Source organism: Pterocles gutturalis, unplaced genomic scaffold, assembly GCF_000699245.1.
Source record: "Pterocles gutturalis isolate BGI_N339 unplaced genomic scaffold, ASM69924v1 scaffold8336, whole genome shotgun sequence".
NCBI lineage: Eukaryota > Metazoa > Chordata > Aves > Pterocliformes > Pteroclidae > Pterocles > Pterocles gutturalis.
In genome coordinates, this window is record NW_010102966.1 from 39,934 (window position 1) to 64,655 (window position 24,722).

The 24,722-nt window shown below is 43.6% G+C and overlaps 1 protein-coding gene across 1 annotated transcript in view; it reads left to right on the top strand.

The window, feature by feature from the left end:
- The window catches only part of LOC104471237 (transmembrane and TPR repeat-containing protein 1-like), a 57,346-nt gene that overhangs the window by 27,146 nt on the left and 5,478 nt on the right, over positions 1-24,722 (top strand). Inside the window, exons 5-6 of the mRNA XM_010086505.1 lie at positions 19,184-19,265; positions 20,264-20,367. Of these exons, the coding sequence (XP_010084807.1) occupies positions 19,184-19,265; positions 20,264-20,367 (186 nt within the window). The remainder of the gene's footprint in view (positions 1-19,183; positions 19,266-20,263; positions 20,368-24,722) is intronic.

A 24,722-nucleotide genomic window follows, 5' to 3' on the forward strand; every position in this document is an offset into this window, starting at 1 on the left:
ACTTTCTGGTGAGATGCAGCAGCTGCGGGACAGCCAGGCACTCCCCTCTAAGACCCGAGATACATGATCCCAAAGAGCCTGACCGAATTCAGCATCTTGGGAACTGTTTGGTCTCTGGGTCTTGGCTGAAGTGAATGACTGAGGTATGATTGCATTGACGCAGACAATCTGCAAGCCATAAAAGCAAATATTCCCACCTTATTTTTCCAGAGTTGCCTCTGCCAAAGTGCTGTAAGACTGGCTGGCACTTGGGGCTCCGGATAAGCTCTCCTCTGGCCTTCTTATTACTGATTTTAAACATGTGTTACCATATCAACGTTATTTGTAGTCATCTTTTATTTTTGTTCCTGTCAAGAGGCAGTCTGTCTGTATACTGCTATTGTGAGATGGCAGAAGCTTTTCCATTTATGAATCTGTCTCTTTGACCCACAGAGCAGCAAAGGAAAAGCTAGCCCCACGCTTTTTGAGGGTCAGCAATGTGTTTTTCCATCAATGCTGGCATCAGTTGCTGGGAACTCAAAGGCAGGGTTGCCAAGAAGGTGGAAGTACCTTGCACTTTTTTGCTCAATAAATACCAGATGCAAAAAGTGGTTTTTCTTCATCAGTAGTTCTAATTATTTTTGTCTGAGCCTGAGCTGTGTCTGGACAGTGTGGGTTTTGAGGGACCTGAGTCTAAGGGAGGTGAGCTCCCTCTGTAGCTGATGGAGAGAAAGAGGGTCCCCAGAGGGTGACTCAGAGGGAAGGATGTCTGCATCAGCCCTTCCCTCTCATCCCCTTTCACCGCTCATCAAAAAGGGTACATGGGGAGGCTCATTTCTCTTGGCAAAATTAGCCTTTCTGAATATCCTCTCTGCTGCTACTCCTCTCCTTACAAGGGTTTCCAACAGTGTTCACTGGGCTTTTATTATGTGTCTTGGAGTGCTTTGTTTTGGGAGAGCAGATCTGTCAGATTCTCAGTGCATGCTGTCTGGTGATGGTTGCAGGGGCAGAGCAGAGAGCGCAGGAGAGGGAGCATGCCCTCCTGGGTGTGAGCGTGGTGATGTGCTCGCACAAGCATTGTAAATGGTGAGCGGTGGGTCAGTTAGCGCCAGGAATGCTGGCAGGACATGGATGAACAGCACCCAGTGGGATTGTCTTGTTCTTCATCAAGTGCTGGCTCTCTACCAAAAGTTGTTTTAAAAAATAATAATAAAGAAGTGGAAAAGATTCATAATTCCTGCTAAGGCAACCGTTGACAGAAGTGAAAGTGGGATGGAATCCGTAGGGTTTCAGCTTCCTTTTCTGTCACTTGGTGGATGCTGATATTATTTATATCAGATGTAGCCTTGCAGAGTCAGTAAGAGAGAAAAATAAATGGAGATAAATGAAATATCTGGCACATTTGAATTTTAAAGTGACTTAGTGCAATTGGGGGATGGTTGGCTGAGGCAAGGGGTGCAATCTGGTATAATACAGTCCTTATTCCAGAGTTGTTACCAGAGAGACATACACAGGATCCCAATTCCATGTTGAAATACTTTAATGTGCACCCATGTTTGTATCAGATCAAAAACACGGAGTCCTCCGTAAGCTTTACTCTGTGCTGGGGAGATGGGCGAAGGGCGTGGAGAGCCTCCATGCAACCAGCGGTTCTGTATTGTGTGCCAGAGGTGGCCGCTGCTGCCAGCCTGCTCACCCCTGCCCAAGCAGACAAGCAGGCAGTGGGGACAGCCTTGGGTTTGCAGTGCTCAAGCCACCACGGGAGCTGCCAAAATCGGTGTGCAGCCTATGCCAGCGAGGAACCAAAGCAGAGTGCAGTGACCTTGGAGGAAGGAGGGAACAAGCATGAGCTCCTGTTGATTCCCAACAGGATGAAAATTAATTTATTAGATTCATCCTGATGAAAAAAAAAAAGCAACCAACTGGACATCTTAAAAAAAATTGCTTAAACCAGACTGTTTTTTAATTATTAACCCTAACCATCTGCACAAAAAAAAGAAGCCCAAAACAAAAAGGGAAAAAAAAATTCTCCATGAACAGCATGTTTTGTTTCTATTTTGGACATTTTCTAAATAAGAAATGTAGAAAAGGAGTTAGATTCAATAACAGTCACGCATTTCCCAGGAGTGGGATAGAAAAAAGAGGCTATTAAGATGCTGCTCCTTGTCCCCACCAGCCTGGATTGCTGAAGGTTGGTCAATGCAATGCCAGTTGTTTTTCTTGTGGAGCTCACAAAAGTGCAGTGTGGGGCTGGCAAAGTTGCAAATCTGGGTTGAAATAACCAACAAGTTTCAACTGAAACAAATACACCCTTCCTCTCTGAGCATTTTGGAAATTTTACTGCTTCCCTCTGAAACTATCATTATGGCACATGTAATAGCTCAGCCTGTGTAATAGAAAGAGATACCAAATGAAGGAGGCAAAGAATCAGCTCCTGTTCCCTTTGGGAAGTGGTGTTTCACCCAGCCTTTTGAGCTTGACAGAGTGGGGTGAGTTCAGCGCTTTCTGGGGGGATCTGAATTTATACCTTACTTGAGCGCCTGCCTGCTGTGCTCTCTGGTCCCACTCTTGATATTGTTCATTTGTGCAAGATATTGCAGGAGATGGTCTGCTTCCTTTAATCAATATTTACATATGGATGCAGTAACTTCCATTCCCACTCTGTATTTCTCCTTCCTCCCCCTAACCCCATCTTTAGATAAAATGTTTGAGAATAAATTGAGGACTGTTTCATGCGATACCTATAGCACTCATGGCTGACCTTCAGAGTTGGGGTGTTTTTGTTTTTTTTTTCCTTCCCCTTCAGTATGTTCGTAAGGAAGCCAAATCATTTAAACCAGCTGGAAGATCCCTGAACTGCTACAGTCCTGTAATAATTTCCCTCCCAGCTTGTAAAACTGGCTCTCTCCGGTTTCCTGCCAGGCCCTTTTATTGCAGATTGAAAAAATAAAGGTCTCTGAGGACTGTGTGCTTCTCAACAGTCCGAGAGATCGATCGGATCTATTTGCCTCTGTGCATTTCTACATCTCTGTCCTAATTCGGGAGACAGTCACTCTGGTGTGCTGTCAGGTGGCTCTTTGCAAAGGGAGAGACTGCTGGACCTGCTCAGGGCAGTAAAGCAAGCTCATTAGAGGTTAAAAAACCCAATAAACAAAAAAAAAAAGGAGCAGTGGGTTATTGCTCTGTAGTAGGTAGTGGTGAATTGAGCAGAATTCTTCTTTTTACCTGAGGCAAGCAGCCTATGAGGTAACAGAGCACGTATGGTTTGGTCAAGACTTTAAACCGATGCAGATGATTTGTAGTGATTTTTGTAATGTGAGTTTTATTAAGTTGCCCAAAGCACAGTATGTTCATCAACACTTTTGCTTTGGTTTGCTCCATCCATCTTGTAAAATCTGTTTCTTTCTGGTCCTTGTGAAAAGTGCCCTTTTCTGCCTTCTCCAACATAGCCCTGAGCTATCAATTCAACGAAACAAAACTGAACCAGATGCAATAGCTTTGCTCAAGTAAAGTGCACTTGGGTGAGCTTGTGCTCTCTGGAGGAAGCTTTGACAGGCAGCAGCCACTTAGGTAAACTGCCTTCCACTGCTTCTCTGCTCCTTGGAAAACACTGCAGTAACCCCCTGCCCTGAGCAGGGCAGGTTAGAGACTCATCGCTAAAGAGGAGAAGCTTTGAACCGGGGCTCGTGTCCATAGTGTAGGTGCCTCCTATGGTAAGCACCACAGGAGGGGCATGCGATGGCCAAATTTAATAGAAACTGCTGCTGGTTTGAAAATTGCTCCTTTCTGACCCATGCAGTATCCACAAGCTAAGTGTGATTTGAAAGCTTATGCTCTCAGTGAAGGTGTGTGGCTGTCCTCTTCCAAAATGCCTGGCTTCTTCCCTCTGGGGGAGATGGCAGTGTACAGGGCTCGCCGTTCGCTTGGTTGGGCTGCAGGGTCTTGTTGGAGCCATCCCTGGTGTCCCCCCGGCATGGCTTCTGCCTCTGGCTCTTCACTCTATGTGAGTTTGATGGCCTGTGGTAAGGATGCTGTTCTCTGTATTAATTTCTGGTGATCAAACCGAGACTGCTAAATCAGCACTTTTGTTTAGCATTATTCCTTCTCTCTTATTTTTCTCAGAATAACCTTTCCTCAGGGTCTGAGGGCAAGAATTTTACGTAGTTAATTCAAGAGTGGTTTTCTTCCCATCCATTTCACCACTTAAAAAAACCTTTAAAAGTAAACTAGGAAGCATAAAAAAGAAAGACAGTTTTCTGGAATAAGCAAAGCGTTATTGTTTCAGAAGATTTTTTCCTACTGAGACATATTTTGGAAAAAGACCCATTTCCCTGTGTGTAAATAACACATATACGTGCAATTTGAAAGTTTTTACAGTGGCTTACAAACAACAGCTTGTATTGACACTTTTTATTTTTGAATTATGTTTTAAAAATCTTGCCTTTGGTTTTGCTCTACAGTTCAGGCTTCTGTGATTTGTTTTTGTTTAGTTTGTGGGTATATTGGATGCTTTGCTTGTTTAATTGCATTTTAACCACAAGAGAATATGTGATTGGCACTTGGAACAAGTCTTTATTTCTCAGGGAATGTTTGTGGAATAGCAATTCTGATTGCTACTTTACGAATGTTACAGTTAATCAGTAACTCAAATACAGAAATAACAGCAGCTCTCTGTCTTCAGTCTTGGTTGGCAACATTACCTGTACTGGCTGGTACTTTTTTCTTAATTGTTCAGCAAGGGCCTATTTATCGTGTTTAGTAAGAGGATCAAACATATGCAGTGCAAATAATAAAGGGGAACAAGAAAAGAAAAAGAATTAGTTAATTTAATGAAAATGTCTGTTTCTCATGAGTAAATTTATGTGAGTCTTTAAATCAGTTTTGCTGCAGCATTGCTTGTCCTGATGCATCTTTACAAGTGAATTTGGGAGAATCAGTTTTCCTGCCTTAGCTGTGATGGGACTGCCGCCACGCTGTGGAGAAGAGGCTGTGGCACTGTTCTTCCATAGCGGCTCTTCTGGTGACCTTGAAGGCTGAGGTTCTGGCTGTGTCCATGGACTGTGCAGCAGTGGTCCCAAGAGCCACCACTTTCCCTTGAGAATGAGCAGATGTGTTTGTGGTAGCTCTGATACCACTGCTTGCCTTTCCCTTCCCCCACCAACTCTGTCTTCTTGTCTGGACCTGTGCATCATTTTTGACCAGATCCCATCACTGTCTGGAGTCCAGATAAGCACAGACCACAGAAGTATCCTCTGAGGGACATACAACCTTTCCCACAATGTGTGGCTCCTTCTCCTTTCTAACCAGGGTGTGTCTGCACACACCCTTGCACTCTCCTTTTGGTTGATTTGTGGGACAGGTGGGATGCCTGAGGATGCCCCAAATGGTAGCCAGAGCATTTGTCCCTTTGTCAGTGCAGTGACCCATTGCATGGTGGGGCTGTGGAAGGGATGAAATAACCTTGTTAAACTGATCTCAGTCATGGCTTACCAGAACAGCCCAGACCATGGCTACATTGGAGGGTGATGAAACGCTGAACAAACTTCATTATGTGTTTTCATGGGTTTCCCTCAAGCCGAACAAGCAACGTGCCTTCTACCGTGGGGTGTCTGGGGAAGAGAGGCTATCAGTTACGTGGGAAAGTTTGGTTGTCCCCACAGACACGCATCTGAGTGTTCAGGATGCTGTGAGGAGGAAGCAGGGCAATAAATAGGATCACAACCCTCGACTTCAGGAAAGCAAACTTTGGCATCTTCAGGGACATATGTGGTGGAATACCATGGGTTTAGGGCCCTAGAAGGAAGGGGGGTCCAAGAGAGCTGGTTAATATTCAAGCATTGCTTCTTCCATGCTCAAGATCAGTGCATCCCTATGAGTAAGAAGGCAAGCAAAGCAGGCAGGAGACTTGTGTGGATGAGCGAGAAGCTCCTGGCAAAACTCAAACAGAAGGAAGTAAACAGAATGTGGAAAAGGGTACAGGCCACAGGCCATTGTCAGAGTATGTAGGGATGCAATGAGGAATGCTGAGGCCCATTTGGAATGAAATCTGGCAAGGGATGTCAAGGACAACAAGAAGGGCTTCTTCAAATACATCAGTAGCAAAAGGGAGACTAGAGAAAATGTGGGCCTGCTGCTGAATGGGGTGAGTGCCCTGGTGACGAAGGATACAAACAGGGCAAAGTTACTGAATGCCTTCCTTGCTTCAGACTTTACTGCTAAGGCCAGCCTTCAGGAATTCCAGATCCTGGAGACAAGAGAGAAAGTCTGGAGAAAGGAAGACTTTCCCTTGGTTGAGGAGGATCAAGTTAGAGATCATTTAGGCCAACTTGGCACCCACAAATCCATGGGCCCTGATGGGATGTACCCACGAGTGCTGAGAGAGCTGGCAGTTGTTCTTGCTAGGCCATTCCCCATCATCTTTGAAAGGACATGGAGAACAGGAGAGGTGCCTGAGTGCCAGTGTCACTCCAGTCTTCAAAAAGGAGGACCCAGGAAACTACAGGCCTGTCAGCCTTACCTCCATCCCTGGTAAGGTAATGGAAGCTTATCTTGGATGGCATCTCTAAGCATGTGGAGGAAAAGAAGGTGATCTGGAGTAGTCAGCATGGATTCGCCAAAGGGGAATCATGCTTAACTGATCTGATAACATTCTATGATGAAGTGACTGGCTGGGTAGATAAGGGGAGAGCAGTACATGTTGCCTGCCTTGACTTTAACAAAGTGTTTGACACTGTCTCCTGTAACATCCTCATAGGGTAAGCTCAGGAGGTGCGGTTTAGATGAGTAGGCAGTGAGGTGGATTGAAAGCTGTCCGAATGGCAGAGTTCAGAGGGTTGTGATCAGTGGTGCAGAGGCCTGTAGCTAGCGGTGTCTCCCAGAAGTCAATACTGGGTCCAATATTGTTCAATGTTTTCATCAATGACCTCGATGAAGGGACAGAGTGCGCCCTCAACAAGTTTGCTGATGATACAGTGCTGGGAGGAGTGGCTGATACACCAGAAGGCTGTGTCAGAGAGACCTGGATAGGCTGGGGAGTTGGGCGGAGAGGAATTTCATGAAATTCAACAAAGGCAAGTACAAGGTCCAGCACCTGGGGAGGAATAACCCCATGCCCCAGTATAGTTTGGGAGTTGACCTTCTGGAAAGCAGCTCCGCAGAGAAGGGCCTGACAGTCCTGGTGGACAAGAAGTTAGCCATGAGCCAGCAATTTGCCCTTGTGGCCAAGAAGGCCAACAGTATCTTGGGCTGCATTAGGAAGAGTGTTGCCAGCAGGTCGAGGGAGGTGATCCTCCCCCTCTATTCAGCACTTGTGAGGCCACATCTGGAGTATTGTGTCCAGTTCTGAGCTCCTCAGTAAAAGAGAGGTATGGCATTACTGGAGAGAGTCCAGGGGAGGGCAACAAAGATGATTAGGGGACTGGATCACCTCTCTTATGAGGAAAGGCTGAGAGAGTTGGGCCTGTTTAGCCTGGAGAGGAGAAGTCTGAGAGGTGATCCTATCAAATGTATACAAGTATCTAAAGGGAGGGTGTCAAGAGGATGGGGTCAGACTATTTTCAGTGATGCCCAGCAGCAGGACAAGAGGCAATGAGCACAAACTGAAATACAGAAAGTTCCATCTGAATATAAGGAAAAACTACTTTACTGTGAGGGTGACAGAGCACTGGAGCAGGCTGCACAGAGAGGTGGTGGAGTCTCCTCTGGAGGTGTTCAAAACCCACCTGAATGTGATCCTGTGCAGCATACTCCAGATGACCCTGCTTGATCGGGGGACTGGACCAGACAATCTCCAGAGGTCCCTTCCAACCTCAGCCATTCTGTGATTCTTGATTCTGTTACTGAGTGTCAGTTCCAGCACCATCCTGTAAAGGTTTGGTGTGGTCAGGGGGTGCTTTACAGGCTGCTGCAAAATCCCCAGTGCAGAAGCTGCTCCTATTTTTGTCTGAGTGTAACATCCTATAAGCTTTCCTGTGAGCAATGTGCAGGATCTGTCATGCTTGCCAGGCTTTTAAATACCAGAATTTAAACCCACTTCAGTGGAGATGGAGACTACAAAATGGTGTAGTTTTCTTGCTACTGCTTATTTTTGGAAGTCGCCAATGCAGTTCAAAGCAAATATCTTAGTGACCTAAAGAAGACTGGAATATTTGTGGTCTTATTTTTCTGGCATGAGATGGGATTGAATTGTGGTCAAAATAAGATAAAATGTAATTATTTTTTCTAATTCTGCCAAGTTTCAGAATTATTCTTTTATTGGTGTGCTTTTGGCTTTTACCATTTATTATCTGTTTAGATGAGATATAAGGACTAGCTTTGCTGAGGAAATCCATTTAAAGCAAGCCACTAATCTTTACTGGCTATTGTGGATTTTAATTTTTATTTTTCACAGATGAACCCTATCATAACTGAACCATAAGTGCCTGTGATGAAGGAACTGGTCCATTTTTAATTTGAAGAATTTAAGGATTTGTGTGTAGATGATTGTGTGGAAAAGCAACAGAGATAAAAGTTGTTGGAAGTATAGTGTTTGGTATTTCATGCCAGCAGTAATAGCACAGGCACAATTTACTTACAGGACTGCTGACAAAAGAAGTAATTTGCTGCCAATTTTTGAATTGTTTTCTTTCAGATTCTTTCTCTGTTGCAGTATAACTTTGGCATTGAGTTGCATTTGATTGCAAACATCAAAAAGTTTCTCTGAAAGGATATCAGCTCTGAAGAATGTTATTTTGCTTCTTCGCTATATTGCTAACAGACTCGTGTCATTCATATTTAAAAAGAACAAGCTATTTTTGAGGATGTTAAAAATAACAGACATTTTTCTAACAAGAAAAAGTAAGGAAAGGGTTTTTTTTTTACGATTTATTTTGTAGTTAGGGATGGCTGTGAGATATTTACTCATTGCTTTATTTAATCTGACAGAAGCAAAGGGACATGCCAGATCAAATGTCAGATTAAGAATTTTCCGGAAAGGAAATACCTTCTTCCTGAAGTATTTATCACTGACATCCAGTAAACTGTTTTTTAAGTAGCTGATGCATGGGTTTCATTTTGAATGAAAAGTTTGTGGAAAACATGTCAACCTTCAATTTTTGGACTACAGCTGAATATAGTGTCTCTGCCACTGGTGGCTTTTGACAGACAGTCTGGATCCAAACAAGGACCACCCCTTTCCATCGTGTGAATTTGGGAAAATCCTCAGTGTAAATGAATAGCTTATGACCTCTTTTAATTTAGAGAATACAATCAAGCTTTTCGATCTTCATTAACACCTCTTACAAACAAACTGTTGCTATTGCAGTAGTACCCTGTACACTAGCTCTTGCTTTCTCCTTGCTTGCTACTTGTTCCCACAAAGTCTGTGCTAACATGGTCCTTTAACCCAGCCACAGCCCTTAGAGCTTGCTCTCTTAAGGCAGAGGCAGCCAGGGGAGCAGGAGGAGGAGGAGGGAAGATTATCAAATACATTAATATCTCGTTATCACTTGCTATTTGTTTCCAGATGTCTTTAAATTGGTTCTTGGACATTAGCGCTGGTGAGCTCCCCATACACTCTCTGTTTTGCTGTCACCCCATCATAGTGGTGTGGTATCTGCTCCTCTTTCCATCTTCTTATCTCAGTCAAGGATTCAAACTGCAGATGTATGATTTTTCCCTCATCTCCAATTAAGTGAAAAAATGTGACTTTGAATTGAATTTGACAAGTAGTTTTGGATTTCAAGGAAATTATGGAAGAATTAAAAAAAAATTCAAAACAAATAGGTCTTGAAATAAAGCAATACTCTTCAGGCTACGGTTACAAAGGGTTTCAGGCACTTATTTCCTGCCCGCATTTCTTGGCAAATTGTGCCCACCTCTCCTTCTGAAACCAGACTTTCACTTACCACTTTCACTTGATTTACCAGAAATGCTCACAATTAAAACATTATGTGCCTCTCCAGGCATTACAAAAAGTTTCTTTTTGGGCTGACCCCAAATGATGACTTAAAAAATATAATTCAGTTCAGCAAACATATTTAAGAAAAATAAAAAAACAACTGAGCATTTGCCCTGATTGAGAGCAGACTCAGCTGGAAAAGTTTGCCTTCTTCCCCTCCTTCCTCAAGTCAAACTCTGTACCAGTTGAGTTATTTAAATTCCTTAAAGAGTTGTTTCAGGAGCTGGGATTTGGACTAGATCACCCTTATGTGCCTCTATGTTTCTCATCAGTGCCTAACACTATTTTAAAGGGCTGATGGAGGGAGGAGGTGATGGGCCTTTACTCTAGGAGAGCTCTTGTCTGTTCCCAGCATATCCTTGGGGTTGTGGTACAGGGAAATGCATCCATCCCTGCCTCAGGGCTGGGTGTTTGGGCTCCTGCCTTCACTGGGCACATATACCTCTGCACTGTGCTCCGCACTGAGTCCTCACTGTGTTTTCTGGGCGCTGGTTGCCTGTGTGATGCTGTGTGTTTGTCTGCGAGAAGTAGGTAGACTGCCTGAATATGGTGGTTTCTGTTTTGTCCTGTTCTCCTTGATATGTTTTTTGTTTTTTTTTCTTTCCCCATTCCTTATTTGATCTTTTTTGGCACTATATTTGAATCCAGGTTGGTTTGCTGTTGCTAGCAGTGGTATGTATTATTTCGTTCTCTGAGGTGTGTATCTTTCCTCTCCTGTACAGACTGCAGGAGGCTCGCCAGAAAGAGACTGACAGTCTCACGGACATTTATTTCTGTGCTCTTTCTTTGACATTTTTTACTGATATTCTTCCTCTTCTGTCCTGTTGTAAACTTTAAAATGTCTCTGTTTTTTTTTGGTTTTTTGTGTTTTTTTTTTAAAGTTTGCTTACTGGGGTCCTGGGCAAGGACAACAGCAAAAAGTTAGAGCCTTAATTCCCTAATTGCACATACATAATTTTAAAGCCACCACAATTCCTTCTGTAAATTAGCAGAGTAGTTGAACTGGTCTGTGTTTACTGATATGAAATGCTTTACAGAGAGCACGAAAGCAATGCAGCAGACTTTCGCATCTTTTATGGTTTGTTTGTAAATTTTTACTAGAACACTTGATTCCCAGGGACACCTCAATAATTTCCACTTGCAATAACAGAGCCTGGTGCATGAGTGGAGGATAACCTCTTCCCTTCTTCATATAAAAGCTGGTGAGTAAGCTAGTTTTTTGTGATTAGGGAGTGTGTTTTAGATACTTCACAGAGCCCAGGCTCGCTGCCTGTGTGCGGTGGGTCTGCAGGCAGCCCCCTTACCAAGCCTGGCCCTGCAGAGTGAGTGTGGCCTATGGATGCTGTGTTGTGTTTTGGGGAAGGCTGTATTCAAGACCTGGCAGCTTTTTTCTGTGCAAAGACACAAAGGCAGCAGTCAGTCTGTAGGAGTCATATTCTGTGTTTTTGGGTGCACCTGCTCATGCTAGATTGGTTCTTAAAAAGCACAGCTGCTTTCTTAAGAGGAGCTGCTCTGGGGAAGGCGGGTTCCTCCCTGCCTCTGCTGCTGCAGTTCAGCTCCTGAGTGCTCATTGGGGACACAAGTGAATGGAGCTCCAGTGGCAGCAGATTTCTTGGATACTGCTGCTGGATCTCTGACAGCAGCAGAGGTCTGAATATCTCCATGTATCTCCATCTTTCTCCTCTGTCTTCCTCTCCTTCCTGGCTCCTGCTTGTTCCCATCCCTTTCCTCTTTGTGCCTACCTTCCTTTCTTTCTCCTTTATCTCGTCTCTTCCTTGTATCACATCCTCATATAGCCTCTTCTTCAGACACAAATTTTCAGCCCTCTGCAGTCTAGGCAAATGGTCTCCTCCAGGCTGGATACAGGCATTGCAGGAGAGTCTCCTATTTCAATGGCTTTGCAAGAGCAATATAAGGAGAGTCTGAGGCTGTTCCTGCAGGCTCCTGCTAGATAGTGTTTGGTAGGGCTAGAGACCCTGGGGAGATGACACAAATATCTAGTGAGTGTTGCAAATGTAGATCTTTTTTTTTCCCCCCAGTGGCTTGTCACGTGCCCAAAAGTGGAATGAGTTGTCACTGAAAGCAACAACAGGAGCATCTCTGCAGTCCCTCTACTAAATTTCAAATCCCTGCTCCAAAGTATGGAACCACTGAAGTTTTCCCAATAAAGTGGTTGCACAACTTTGTTGATTTGGGCAAATCTCTCTTATTGCTTTTTCAGGAACAGCCTAACTGTTTTACTTGATACTTTCAAGGAAGAAAACCATTTCAGCTTGACATAAGCTCCTGAAAGGGAAAAAATGCAGCCTGAATGAATAAAGCTTGTCAAAATAGCAAGCAGCTGAAAATAATGGTTTGTAGTTGAGTATGTGCAGTAGCCAAAGGTGCTATCAGTGCTGGTTATAGTGTAGTTACTTGAAATACCTCTATACCAGCCCCTAACTGGGCTAGGACAGGGAATAACGAGCCTAATGATGGATTTCAATGCCTCGGGTGTGTGTGATGCAGAGGAAATAAAATGGCTGAAATTGATGGAAGCTTTAAATTAAAGGCATGGTGCTTTGGTTTCTTGAGATCTGGCAGAAGGTGTCCGTGCTTTGATGAGGTCTTATTTTTCCTGTTAGCCCTGTTCCACCTTGTCTCCTCCTCGTGTTGGTGGAATGTCTGGAATGAAGGGAAGCCCTTTTCACCTTCTGGGTCACATCTTTGATTCATTAAGTGTGTTCTGCTACTTTCCTTTTTTCTCCTTCTATTCCTCATTCCTTACTGTGCCTCTCTCTCTCCCTTTCCCTTTTCCTCCCAGTTTTCTTCCTCCACTTTCGTTCCACAGAGAATGAGGTATGTATTTTCTAAAAGAATAAGGAAAAGCCATGAGTGGGATTGCCATTTCTGCTGTATATGCCAATGCAGTTATGCCCTGCTCTGCTTTTCCCAAAAATACAAAAAACAACAAGAACCCCAAATTTGTGGTCACATCTGAAAACATACTGGCTGTTGTCAGTGCAAATGAGTTAAAACAGCTGTGACTTTCATGCAATCTCTCTATGGCCCCCTAAAGAATCTGTAAAACTGCTTCTGTTTGTGTGTGTTTATGCATCTGGGTCTGTGTGGGTAGTTGTAGCTGGAGTTTAGAGCTCTCTGGGGAGATACGGAGCAAGGATGCCACACATATGCTGTGGGGAACGTCAAGACTACTCATAAAGAGGAAAGAAGGAGTGCTTGTCTTTCTTTCTCCCTTGTAAAACCTGTAACTGTGACTTATATTTTATTTGCCTGCATTGACAGGTATTTTAAGCAAGTTAAAAATCCAAAGGTGTCTGTAATGTACTGTTTTTTGTTTTTTTTATTCTATTTTTTTTTACTCCACAATGGATTTTCACTCCTGTTTTCTCCCTGGGTTATCACATACACTTGCCCTTTGATGGTTGTCCTCAAGGAAGAATATAGACTGAGCTAGGTTGAAATGATACCTCTCCAATATACTATCTGGACAGATTATAAGGAAATCATCTTTAAGTAGAAAAGGTAAGTATGGTCTCTAGAGACAAGATATGGCTCCTGTAAAAATTCTGCATTCTCAGCAGGGGAGTATGTCAAGCTGGTTTGGAGTTAGATGTACATCTACCAATGACCTAGAGATTTGACATTTACCTAAAATAGCACTTTCTAACTTTAAAAATGTCTTGATTAGAGGTGCCTTACTGTTATCAATAATTAAGAATAAGTTAACAGCCTTGCTTTTATACTCACCTTTCTAATGCATTCCTTTAATATTAGGGGTTTGAAAGTGTTAGTTCAAAACACTGGCAGTTGCTGGGTGTTGGATCTGTTTCCTGAGAAGAATATAATGGGAGCAATGATGATCTTACAGCAGAGGGGCGAAAACAAGCTCTCGAAATACCAAAGCTTGTTCTATTGCGTACTTATCTTGGTCTTTTAGATGTCCCTGATGGGGAACATCCATCATACATATTAATTGTTTGTTAGCTTCCCTTGAGAAAGCCTTCAAAGAGAACGCAAGAGTGAGTTCACATTTTATACCAAAGCTGAGTCAGCTGCAGTGTGGGTAAATGTGTTGCCGATACGGGTTTGCGATAGCTCTTGCCGCCGTGGTGGTGAACAGCAGCTGAGGAGCTGCCCCGCTCCTTTCTGTGAACTCCAGATGCCTCCAAAAGTACAAGCAAATTTAAAAAGCTGCCTGCTTCTTAGAGAAGTTTGTTTTGATTAACACGGAGTCCATCTGGTACCAGCAAAGTTTACATTCCTGTAAACTGCATGGTATTGTGTTTTACTAGGCCACCTACCCTGCTGTCTTCAATTATAAAAGCTCTGAGTGCCCTGATGATGTAACTGATTTCAGGATGAGCCGTGCTTTTCAGGAAGCCAGAGTTGCCAAATATCTGTCTTGGCCTCCGCTCGAACTGTGTGAGAGAAATCCCTGCGTTATTAAGCATTTCTTGGATTTATTGTTTGTTGTGATTCTGTTTGCTTCAGGGTCTATTCCTGAAAGGCTTTTAAAAGATAGCAAGTAGGCAATTACATGCTGGTTTGCTTTGTGGGAAAGCTTGCACAAAGCAGAGGTGCAACCTCTGCCCAAACAGGCTCTTTTCACGCTCGTTTAGCAAACCTGGCAGTCTGGATTTCCTCCTCTAATTTTATAATTTCATTATGAAAATCTGGGAGACCTACGCCTTGAAACATTCACCTCCTCTGGAGGTAGCATTTTGCTGCATGGAGCTACCATCAATACAGGTTTCCTAACTACATCCCACACTGCTCTTGTGTGGGAATGAATGTGTGTGTGGGTTTTGGCACCAGGAGCCACATTATGCTGGTCAGGGTGGAGCAGGTGATAGGGAGTGTTTCCCATGAACAGTGGGATATTTGGCAGCCTGGGGTGGTTGGCAAATGCATGGAAATCTGACCTGTAAATGACTTTATACAAGACAGCTGTTTAAAACAGGTAGAGAACAGTTCAACTGTTGTAATAGTAATTTCTTTGATTGTCCTAGCTAAAGACAGAACAGAGAGCTTTGGCTGATCTTAAGGTTTCTGATTGAAGTTCAGCATAATTTCAGGTGTTTTTGCAAGCTGCAATTTTACATGTAAAATGCTAGCATTTTACACACTGTGTGTCACGGACGTTTAGCAGACTTCTTCATCTAGGTCCCATTTGCTGTTCGTTTGATTTTAATACATAAATCGTATATTGTTCTTTGCCTGCACCATACATAAGATGTTTTACTAGTTACCTTTCCTGAAAAAAGTACTAGCCTCACTAAGGTACTCCAGAAAACCACATGGTTCTTGTAAAGCATAACCCATACATCTATGCAGGTTGATCGGATGGGCAGCTGAATTACAAAGCAATGAATTGTGTTATCTTTCATGGTTTCCAGATAGATTTAACGACAGCAGCTCTCTCAAAATGGAAGAGCTTTTCTTCTTAATTGAACTATTGTGGAAAGAAACCTTTAACTGAAGCTGCAAAGTAGCAAAAGCATTAGGAGGAAGAATCAGAAAGTTCAGGGCCCTGTGAACTCTCTTGCTTCACTCATTTTCAGTTACCCATTGCTTTCATTCTGGTTCCTTCTTGCTTGCTGCCCATCTGCTCTTCAGCACAGAGTGGTGATTTCCAATTGGTGTCAATGCAGGGGTTTATTTTTTTTTTTTTCCTGGAGATGCTACTGCTCCACAACATAAATTGTGAGGGTGCCTTTCAGGATTTTCTGAAATGGCTAGAGCTGCCCTGCAGTGTGGTAGACCACTTCAAATTAACTTTGAGTTGCAGATAAACTCATGCCTTGAAACTATGTTTGGTTGCTTGCATGGTGTTAAGCTTGCTGCAAGGGAAGTGCGAGATATGGGCAGCATTTTAGTTACCCTTAGGCAGACAAAAAAAAGTCAACATCAAGATGTTTAAAAAAACTGTACTGCCAAGGATGAAGGAGCAATTACTGCCTTCCATTTAGATTCATTTTCTGACTTTAATTTTCTCCTCAGACCAGGCTTGAGAGGGAACAGAGAGAAGGTAATGGCGTGAGTTCCTCTAGGACAGTGTTTAGACCTAGATCAGGGTCTGGTTTTGCAAGGCCCTGAAGCACAGACATGCTTTCCTGAGCCTCAGCAGCTTAAAATGAAGGGACTGCATTCACAAATGGCATGTTGTCCCTGGCAGCTGTTCCAGAGGAAAATTCTTCGATGCAACCTTGATCACTGAAAGCCAGATCCCTGCCGAGCATGGCAAAGCAGCGAGGTTTGCATTCCCCACGCCTCCCTGCAGGTGCTGCCCCTCGAGCTTATAGCTTGCCTGACCCTGGGTGGCTGTTCTGGAGGGTGACAAACACATGGTCTAGAGATGACAGCCACCTCTTGAATTTTAGGTCAGTGGTGTGAGGTGATGCAGTTTCTCAAGGATGGAGCTGGCAGACTTCATGACACTGATAAAAGTGCTCCCCTGTCTTTAATTGAAGTCTTGGAGAAAACACCGAACTGTTCTGGCTGATCTTTTCCAGAATAATTCCACCTAAAGCATATATTTGTAATGGAAAATTTCTGCCCAAAGTGTTAAAATGACAACCGAGTGAAAATAGGTTCTTGAAAAGAGGCAGGCAGTGTGATTAATAGAGGGCTCTCCTCCCCCCACCCGTGAAAATAGAAACAAAATGCAACCCAACACTTCTGTTCCTGCTGCAAATTGTGAGGGGGTTGAGTTTCATAACAGGTTCCAGTAGGGAAAAAAAGATCAGGATTTAATCCAAATGCTGTTAAAGTCACTGAGAATCTTTCCCTTTGGCTCTGGTGGGCTTTGGAGTAGGGCCATGGTGAACACTTGAAGGCCAACCTGACCTTTCATGGAGAGAGAAAACTAAAGGCTTAGTTTCATCTCACTTGTACTTGCTGGAGCCTGACTAAAATCAGTGGGAGCTCAAAAAACTTTGCACTTTGTGGAGATCAGCCCTTGAAGACTAGTCTGACATTTAAGTCAGATTCGGTGCTTGAATGTCAACATTTGTAAATAAGTAAACACCAAAGACTTAAAGTCATCTGACTTCTTTACAATGTATGGTTTGGTTCCTAAGTTTTAGGCACAACACTTAGGGAAAGTTTTCCAGAGAGCGGTTATTTTGTAGAGAGTACCCAGATGTACTTTTCTTCTTTAAATGCCACCTCTGTTTCTTGATGGATTTTCTTCTGTTGCTTTTGTGTGCAGTGTAGTCTTTTCTCCATCTTGCCATGGTGACCAGGCTTGCAAACTTCCTACTATAGAAAATTTGAACAAAAAGCCAGATATTAAAGACTCTTGGCAGTGTTAGGAAGTGCTGCAATCTTGTTTATTTGAAGACTTGAAGGATGGAAGCAATCAAATGATAGACTGTCCTGAGGAATTTGGAGAGGAAATAAGATGTATTTTATATGCTAGATGTTCACGAGAGAAATGTATGATGCATTCATGCTTGGAAAGGTAACTTGAGTGCAAGTGTTGTGATTCATGCTGCAGTTTTTGTAAATCATTTAAATAGAGTATCCTGATAGTGATTGTATGTTACACAGGGGAGCCTGCAAATGTTTTCCTTCTGAATTTATTTTGTTTACTTGATATTTATGACTTCTTAAAATTCTTTGTCATTTTTTCAATAGTTTTCTAGTCCTCTATGCTGTTGTCTTCTGTATCTCTTTTTGTTTCTCGTTGCTTTAGTACAGTGACGAAGCCTCTGTAAGGTTCAATAGAAATGGAATTATCATTGAATTAATGTCATACGTATGGCGCTGTTTGCTGTATTAAGAAAACTCCTTAGAATTTGGCAAGTGCTTCTACCCTATATTAAAATAAATGTGTAGTCTTGGCTCCAAATACAATTTAATTTTACTCATTGAGAATCAGGAAGGTTTTTATGAACGCTCCTACAACAATAAGCCACCTGTGTGTATGTGTACAGTTAATTATCATAACACCTTGTCAGCAGACTTATAATGAAACCTAAGCATGCTGAATATACTTGAAAAAATGATGAAAATAAGTTCAGTTTTGCTGGATGATTATTCCCATCTCTAAAGACTGAACAGAGTGCTGGGAACAAGGAGTTTTTGCATTTTAATAATGGCCTAAATTGAATTGCTCTGTTTGGATGACCTGGTAAAAATGTAGCTCGGCATAGTCTTCTGGGATTCTGAAGACAGCAACCTCAGAGAGACTTGTGTGGGGGTGTTCTGAGGATTAAGGAGTTAATTGATTAAAAAAACCAAAACCAAACCAGATTTTGATGGGGAAACTGACACGTATTATAGTGCCTATTATTTGAAGTGGTCTTGATATTTTACTTAAGTCATGGGCAAAGAGCTTTGAAGAGTACGAGTGGTGTTATTTTTACTCCACGTTAGTTTAAGGGTGGTGTCCTGGTTTCATCTGGGACAGAGGTAGCTTCCTTCGTAGTAGCTAGTAAAAGAAAAGGACTGTTGTGGTTTTGAGCTCTGGCTAGCACCACACAGCCACTCACTCACCTTCCCCTTTCCCGGGGATGGGGGAGAGAATTAAAGGGGTAAAGAGAAAAGAGACTTGTGGGTTGATATAAGAACAATTTAATAACTAAACTACAATAAAATTGAAAATAATGCTAATGATAATAATTATGATAACAATAATAATATATACAAACATACAAATGAGTGATACACAGTGAAACTGCTCAGCAGCTGGTGACCAAGGCTCATCCTGTTCCTGGCTAACGATCCTGGAGCAGAGAGAGTCCTGAAACCACAATCCCGGAAAAGAAGATAAGAGACCCGAGAGCCAGCTGAGGGAGAGGGGCAACCCCAAGAGAGAGCAAGAGAGAGAGAGAGGACCCGGAGAGAGAGACCAGAACTTCCAGACAGACCCTCAGCTATACGCTGGGCATGACGTGCATGATATGGAATATGTCATTGGCAAATTTGGATCTCAGTGCTAAACCTAAGGTCAAATCCTAAGCCAATAACTGGGCTGTGCTCCCTCATAGCTTCTCCTGCCCCTGCAGACACTGGCACAGCAGAAAAGCTGAAAAGACCTTGACTGTCCTGGCAACAACTATAAACATCAGTATGTTATCAGCCTTCTCCTCATCACAAAACCAAAACACAGCCTCACACTAGCTACTATGAGGAAAGTTAACTCTGTCCCAGCCGAAATCAGGACAGGTGGTTAAAACAAAGCACATCTTTTTTTCCAGTTTGTAAAATGAGTTATTGTTTCGAAGTATTTCAGCAAATATTTGTTTCCTTCTGTTTCAGCTACCTGACTGCAAATAAAAAACAGAATTTCTTGTATACGGCAAGGCCTTTTTTGAAGAGAGCTGCTTTGGTGATAAGCTACGTAAGTACGAATGGACTTGGCTGTGTATTTCTGTGTATGCGGTGAGAATGAACATTGTGTGGTAGTATCCCAAAAGACTCAGAAAGCTTAGATGGTAGTTGTCAACACACAGTTAGTCTTGGAAAATAGTCTAGAAAACTTCATCTGGGCAGAGACAAGAATATTGTTGTGTTCTCAGTTCAATTTTTCTTTTGATTGTAGTGGTTGCCCTTACAACCATGTAATCATCTGCAAGTGTTTCCTGCCCTAAATACATGGGGACTCTCTGGTGCTGGTCTGACTTTTCAGTGGCATGCTGTTAGTTTCAGTGCAGGGCTTGGCAAGAGTCCAAAGAAAAACTCTGCCTGCAAATACCTGCTGCTTTGCATGCTCCAAGCAGGACTTGACACGTTGCTGGGGAGAAAACAAGCACCTCCATGGGGGTGTGCTGGGTGTGCAACTCCCTGTGCTGCTCTAGGAGCTGGATCCCTGTACTCATCCCGCAGTGACAAGTGGTTTCCAGAAAGGTGGGGGAATGCCAGCCCACAGAAGTCCTTCCAAGGATTAGGATTACACAGCATGAGAAACACTGATGGAGGTTGTCCTTAGACCTATGCCAGCATGAGTGAACAATAATAGCTTTTAAGACATCAGCCATGTTTTTCCCCTCTGTATTTAGGTAGAGGTCAATAGCAAAACTCTGCAGTCTGAGCTGCAGCAGGGTGATGGATTTGTCCTTCAAAATGCTGCTTTTGTCATAGGTAGTCGAGATATGCCAGTTGCTGTCAGTAATGCACACGTGAAAAGGGGTGAGCACAACAACATAGTGTTGTCTGTGCTGAGGGTTCACACGTTTGTCATCCTGCATAAGGTGACAAAATTGAATTTTGCCTAAACTGCTGAGCTGAATTGTGTCGAGGCACAGAGCAGAGCACGGAGAGCTATCACAACAAAAGATTTGTGGGAGGCCTTAGTTCTTCTTAGTAGCGCATTGCTAACTGAGATGTTCTTCTTTGAAGGTGATTCTCGTGTTGTATTTCCGCCTCTGGATAATGGGAGGATCCATGCCGATGTTTTCAGAGCAGGACAATCCAGCTTCATTCTCACCATATTTACTGACGAGGTACAATGCAACTAATCAAACAAAAGTTGTTTTCTTGTCTTAATTACTTTTCTTTATTGGTCTGTCTAGAATAGAAAGCAACCAACATTATTTGAACCCCAAAGCACACTCCGGGTCCTGTAGAGTTAAATTAAAGATGCTTTCTTACTGAAAAATGTGGGCTTATTTTTTTGCAAAGCCCAAAGAATGTAGTTTAATTGCACAGGATTGGAAAACTCCCTGAGTGAAGCCTAATCCTAAACCTTAAAACTGGCTGCTCCTGATGTATGGAATGCAAACTTTCACAGTTTCAGCTTCAGCTGAAGTTTGTACAAAAAAGGGATGACCATGCCTTTTGGTGGAATACCAGTGGCTGATCAGTGAAGGTGGAAGGCAGGAGCCGTGTGGCACAGAGTACTGCACAGTTCTGGCTAAGGATAGGATAGGCTGCCATGGGTGAATTAAAAACAATGAAGCTGAAATTTGTGTTAACAGATTTTTATTATTTCATCACTATTTTTTTTTAAAGATAAATAAATGCTTACATTTGGTAAATTTTTTTTCCCCCCCCCTGCCTGGGACCTGGTGTGTGGTGAGGTGGGCTGATACCACATCCCTCTGGCTCTGCTGGGCCAGAGCAGCAAGGCAGGTGCAGCTGTGACTTAGGTCTTCCTTCCAGACCTAACCAGATCAGTGCTTCAAGAAGGTGGTAGGAAGTTGATTTCCTCTTAAGACAGGGGCACGTGCATAACTGTTTACTCTAGTTAGCTACTGAACTGGGGAAAGACCCTTTGGAGGCTTCTGGAGGAATTTCCTGATGTCTCAAATGAAAATGGGAACAGTCCTCCTCTGTGTCTCTTTCTGGCCTTGCTGGCTCCTCATTCGAACAGTGGAATTGCAGCTGGGACACAGGTTAAGAGCAAGCAATCCTTATTCAACATCTGCTGCAGAATCGGACTGGATCTCATTTGGGAGACCTTACGATAATGTGACAACAGCTCCTATTACCATCAAGGCTGAAAGTGCTTCCAGGAAGCACATTGTCTGATTTGGAAAGCTCTGATCTGTTCGCAGCGTTTCTGGCAGAATCATTAATACCAGACTCTGTGCGCCACAGCGTGAAGGATTTGCTGCAGTCCCTTTTTTGATATGTTTATGCTGAGATGGGGGCCATCAAGTCATAAATGATCCTGGCCTGATTCCAATTATGTGTTCTGTGCTGCAAATGTCTTTCGTGTGTTTGTCTCTTTACATCCTGTAATAACAGGGGAAGGTTTTTTAAACTCAAACGCAAAGTCATTCTTGGGGTATGAAACAGTAACTATTTTTCACCACCGGCACTGTGGGTTTTATTAACAGCCTTGTGAAAGAGTGCTGCTGGCTGAGGTCCTCCCTAGCCCCAGAAGCAGCCCTGGCTTCACCTGCAGTCCAGCAACACCTATCTGCTCCGAACCTAGTTAAGGAAAACCTTGTCAGTAAAAACCAGTATTATTGTTCTGGGAGGTTTCTAAAACCCTGTAGTTAGCCCAGCTCTTCCACTTCTGCTGAGCTTCATCTTAATCCTCACTTCAGCCAATTTACCCAGAAGCCTGTATCTTCCATCCAGAAAACCCATCTCTTCAGCAAGCGTGGATGCCAGCCATGACATGGCTTTCTATTATGCAGAGTTAAATTTAGCTGGTAACTTCCTTCCCTGCTGATCTAGCACCGACCTCCCATGGCTGATGCTCAGTCACGGGTCCTGACAACAGAAACTGAAAAGTAGGTTTGCTGATGAATTCTGGTCAGGGTCCTGTCAGGAGGCGGGACTGGAGGCAAGGCTGCAACACTGGCCCAAGTTCCATCCAGGAGAGAGGGCAAGAGGTAGGAGTAGAGGCAAATGAGAGCACGTGCCTGAGGGAGCCCATCCAGGAGACAGGCTACCTACAGCACAAGTCCAGAGTCCATCCAGGAGATAGGGCTGAGCTCAAATGGGGCTCCTAGAGCAATGGGCATTAGGTGTGGGGCCAGGTGAGGCTCATCAGGGCTCTGACAGCCTGTTGCTGAAGTTCAGTACCTGCCACTTGCCCTGGCGTGGCTCTTGTTGCTGACCTTCTGTGATAGCCCTTGTCCTCACCCTCTGGGTGTTGTAGGATACAGAAAGAAGAGTAAGCTGTTGCTACAGAAAAAAATGGTCTCAAACCTCTGTTGCAACATTCTTGCTTGTATTAGATGAAAGTTGAGGAAGAATGCAATTAGAAAGTTTTCAAGAGCTACCCAGCCTTAGGTAAATGGTGTACTAAGTGCAGAGCTGGAATGTTAGCAGGGCGTTGTTGAGAGGTGGGCTGTCATGCTTCAGGCATTTTGTACAATGTTTCTTTATTCTGCCATTCTTGGGGGGAAAGAAGTGGGAGGCCACTGAATAAACAGATTGTATTACTAGCACCATGGTAAAACAAGGGAAAAGTCCATTGTTCAGGTGTCTCAAGGTGTGTGAAACAGATTAAATCCTACCAGTAATTTCAAACTAAGAAAGTATGTTTTTTTTTAAAACTACATCTTTGGGAGTCAAGTTATATTAATCTCTGCTGACATTTGCCTTGTGACCTCCCTTGGCTCATCACTCTGGGCATAAAGCAAGCTTATTTGTGTTGTTGCATTGAATAGTTAATACTTTTCTGGTAAGACTGCCTTGAGATAACATTGTCCTGTGGTTGAACTGCTCTCTCTGTAAGCTGGCTTTCTGCATTTCTTTGCTGTCTCAATCAGGTAAATGAGAATTCAGTGCCGCAGAAAGCTGAAGTGCTTATACATAAAAACTGGCACATACTCTTTTGCAGAGAGATTTGTGACTGTTTTCCGAGCAATGCATTTAATCATCCTGGTTGTAACTTCAAAGGGAATGAACTACCGAGAGGCACAAAGGGGGACCTGTGCTGGAGAAGTGCGTCCTCATACCAGCCAATTCTGCCAAGGCAATAAAAGTCAAGTGCAGCAACTACTGTGGTATGGGATTCTTACTGACCTTAGGCTAGGAACTGGCATTAAAATAGACCCCTGTGACATATCAGTTCTTAATTAGCCAGGCTTGTACATGCTTCCTGAGTGGCAAAGTTCTGCCTGTTTTGTCAGTGCTTTCTATCATGTGCCCAAAGGTGCTTAACTTCAGCCCTACATGTAATCTCTGCAGGCACCCAACATTCAGGGCTCACTTCTAGACAAAAGGGAGAATAATAGTGTCAGTAAGAATTGCTGTCATGCCCACCTAGGGGCCAGACAGTCCATACATTAAGTATAAAATGTATTCTTTATTCCAAGGGTTCTGAGGGCTGAGGGGAAGCCTATCTGGAAGGTGGTGCTACAAAACATAGGCTATCCTACAGCAGCAGGTTCCCAGAGGAACCTGCTTTCCCTGAGCCACGTGAAAGATTTCAGCGTCTCTCTCAGTTAAGGTTTCTTAAGTAGGTAGTGCTGCTCTGGAAATCCGCTTGATAGGTGTTTTTGATGGGTCATAGCCCTTGCTGCAAGCACTGGTTACCCAACAAAGCTTCCCTGCCAAAAACCTGCGTACAGCGTAGAGGGGATACAGCCAAAGCAGAGGCTATTGACTCCTCTAGGCAATGCATTTTCCTTTTCAAACTACTTCCATGTAGGAGGCCTACACCACGGCCAGTCTCTGAGACAAAGCAGTGTGCCCAGGACATCTCTTTGGCTCCTGCTGGCACGGCGTAGGTAATGCTCTGGGGTACAATGGACCACTTCCAGAAACATTATCACAGTGGATGTATGAGGTCTGGTTCTTAATTTCCTGAGGATCAGCCACCAGTATCTCCTGAGGACCCTCCATCCCCTGCTGCCTCAGTGAGCCTCTTCTGAAGGAGCTGCCCACCGATGGCTGGGGGTTTTGGCTGCGTGGCTCCTGGAGCGTGCTGCTGTCAGTGGCAAGCTGAGGGTCACGTTTGATCACACGGCACCCTCTCACCCTCAGCACGTGGGGGCTTGCGGAGGGGAAACAGTGCAAGATCAATCCCAGGTTTTCCAGCATTGAGACTCTGACAGCAGGCTCGGGTTTCACTGGTAATTCACAGGCTCTTTGAAAGTCTTTACTCTTCAAGAATTTGATATTTTTCAGATTCTTAGCCACAGAGTTGAAACAACTGAGAGAGAGCTGTTCACTAGATCAAAGCTCTTCAGACTGTGAAGCTGTAGAGGACAACACAGTCTGCCTTTCCTCCTGTGCCCCTGGTGCACACAAACCCAACTTCCAGAGGAGTTACCTTGCTATTCATCAAGATGCAGCTGTCTGTTTATCTGTATTTTTGTCTTTCCTGCTCCTATCGTCTACTGACTGGCAGGTCTTTTTTCCTTCATGCAAAAAGTTTTATGAAAAAGAATAT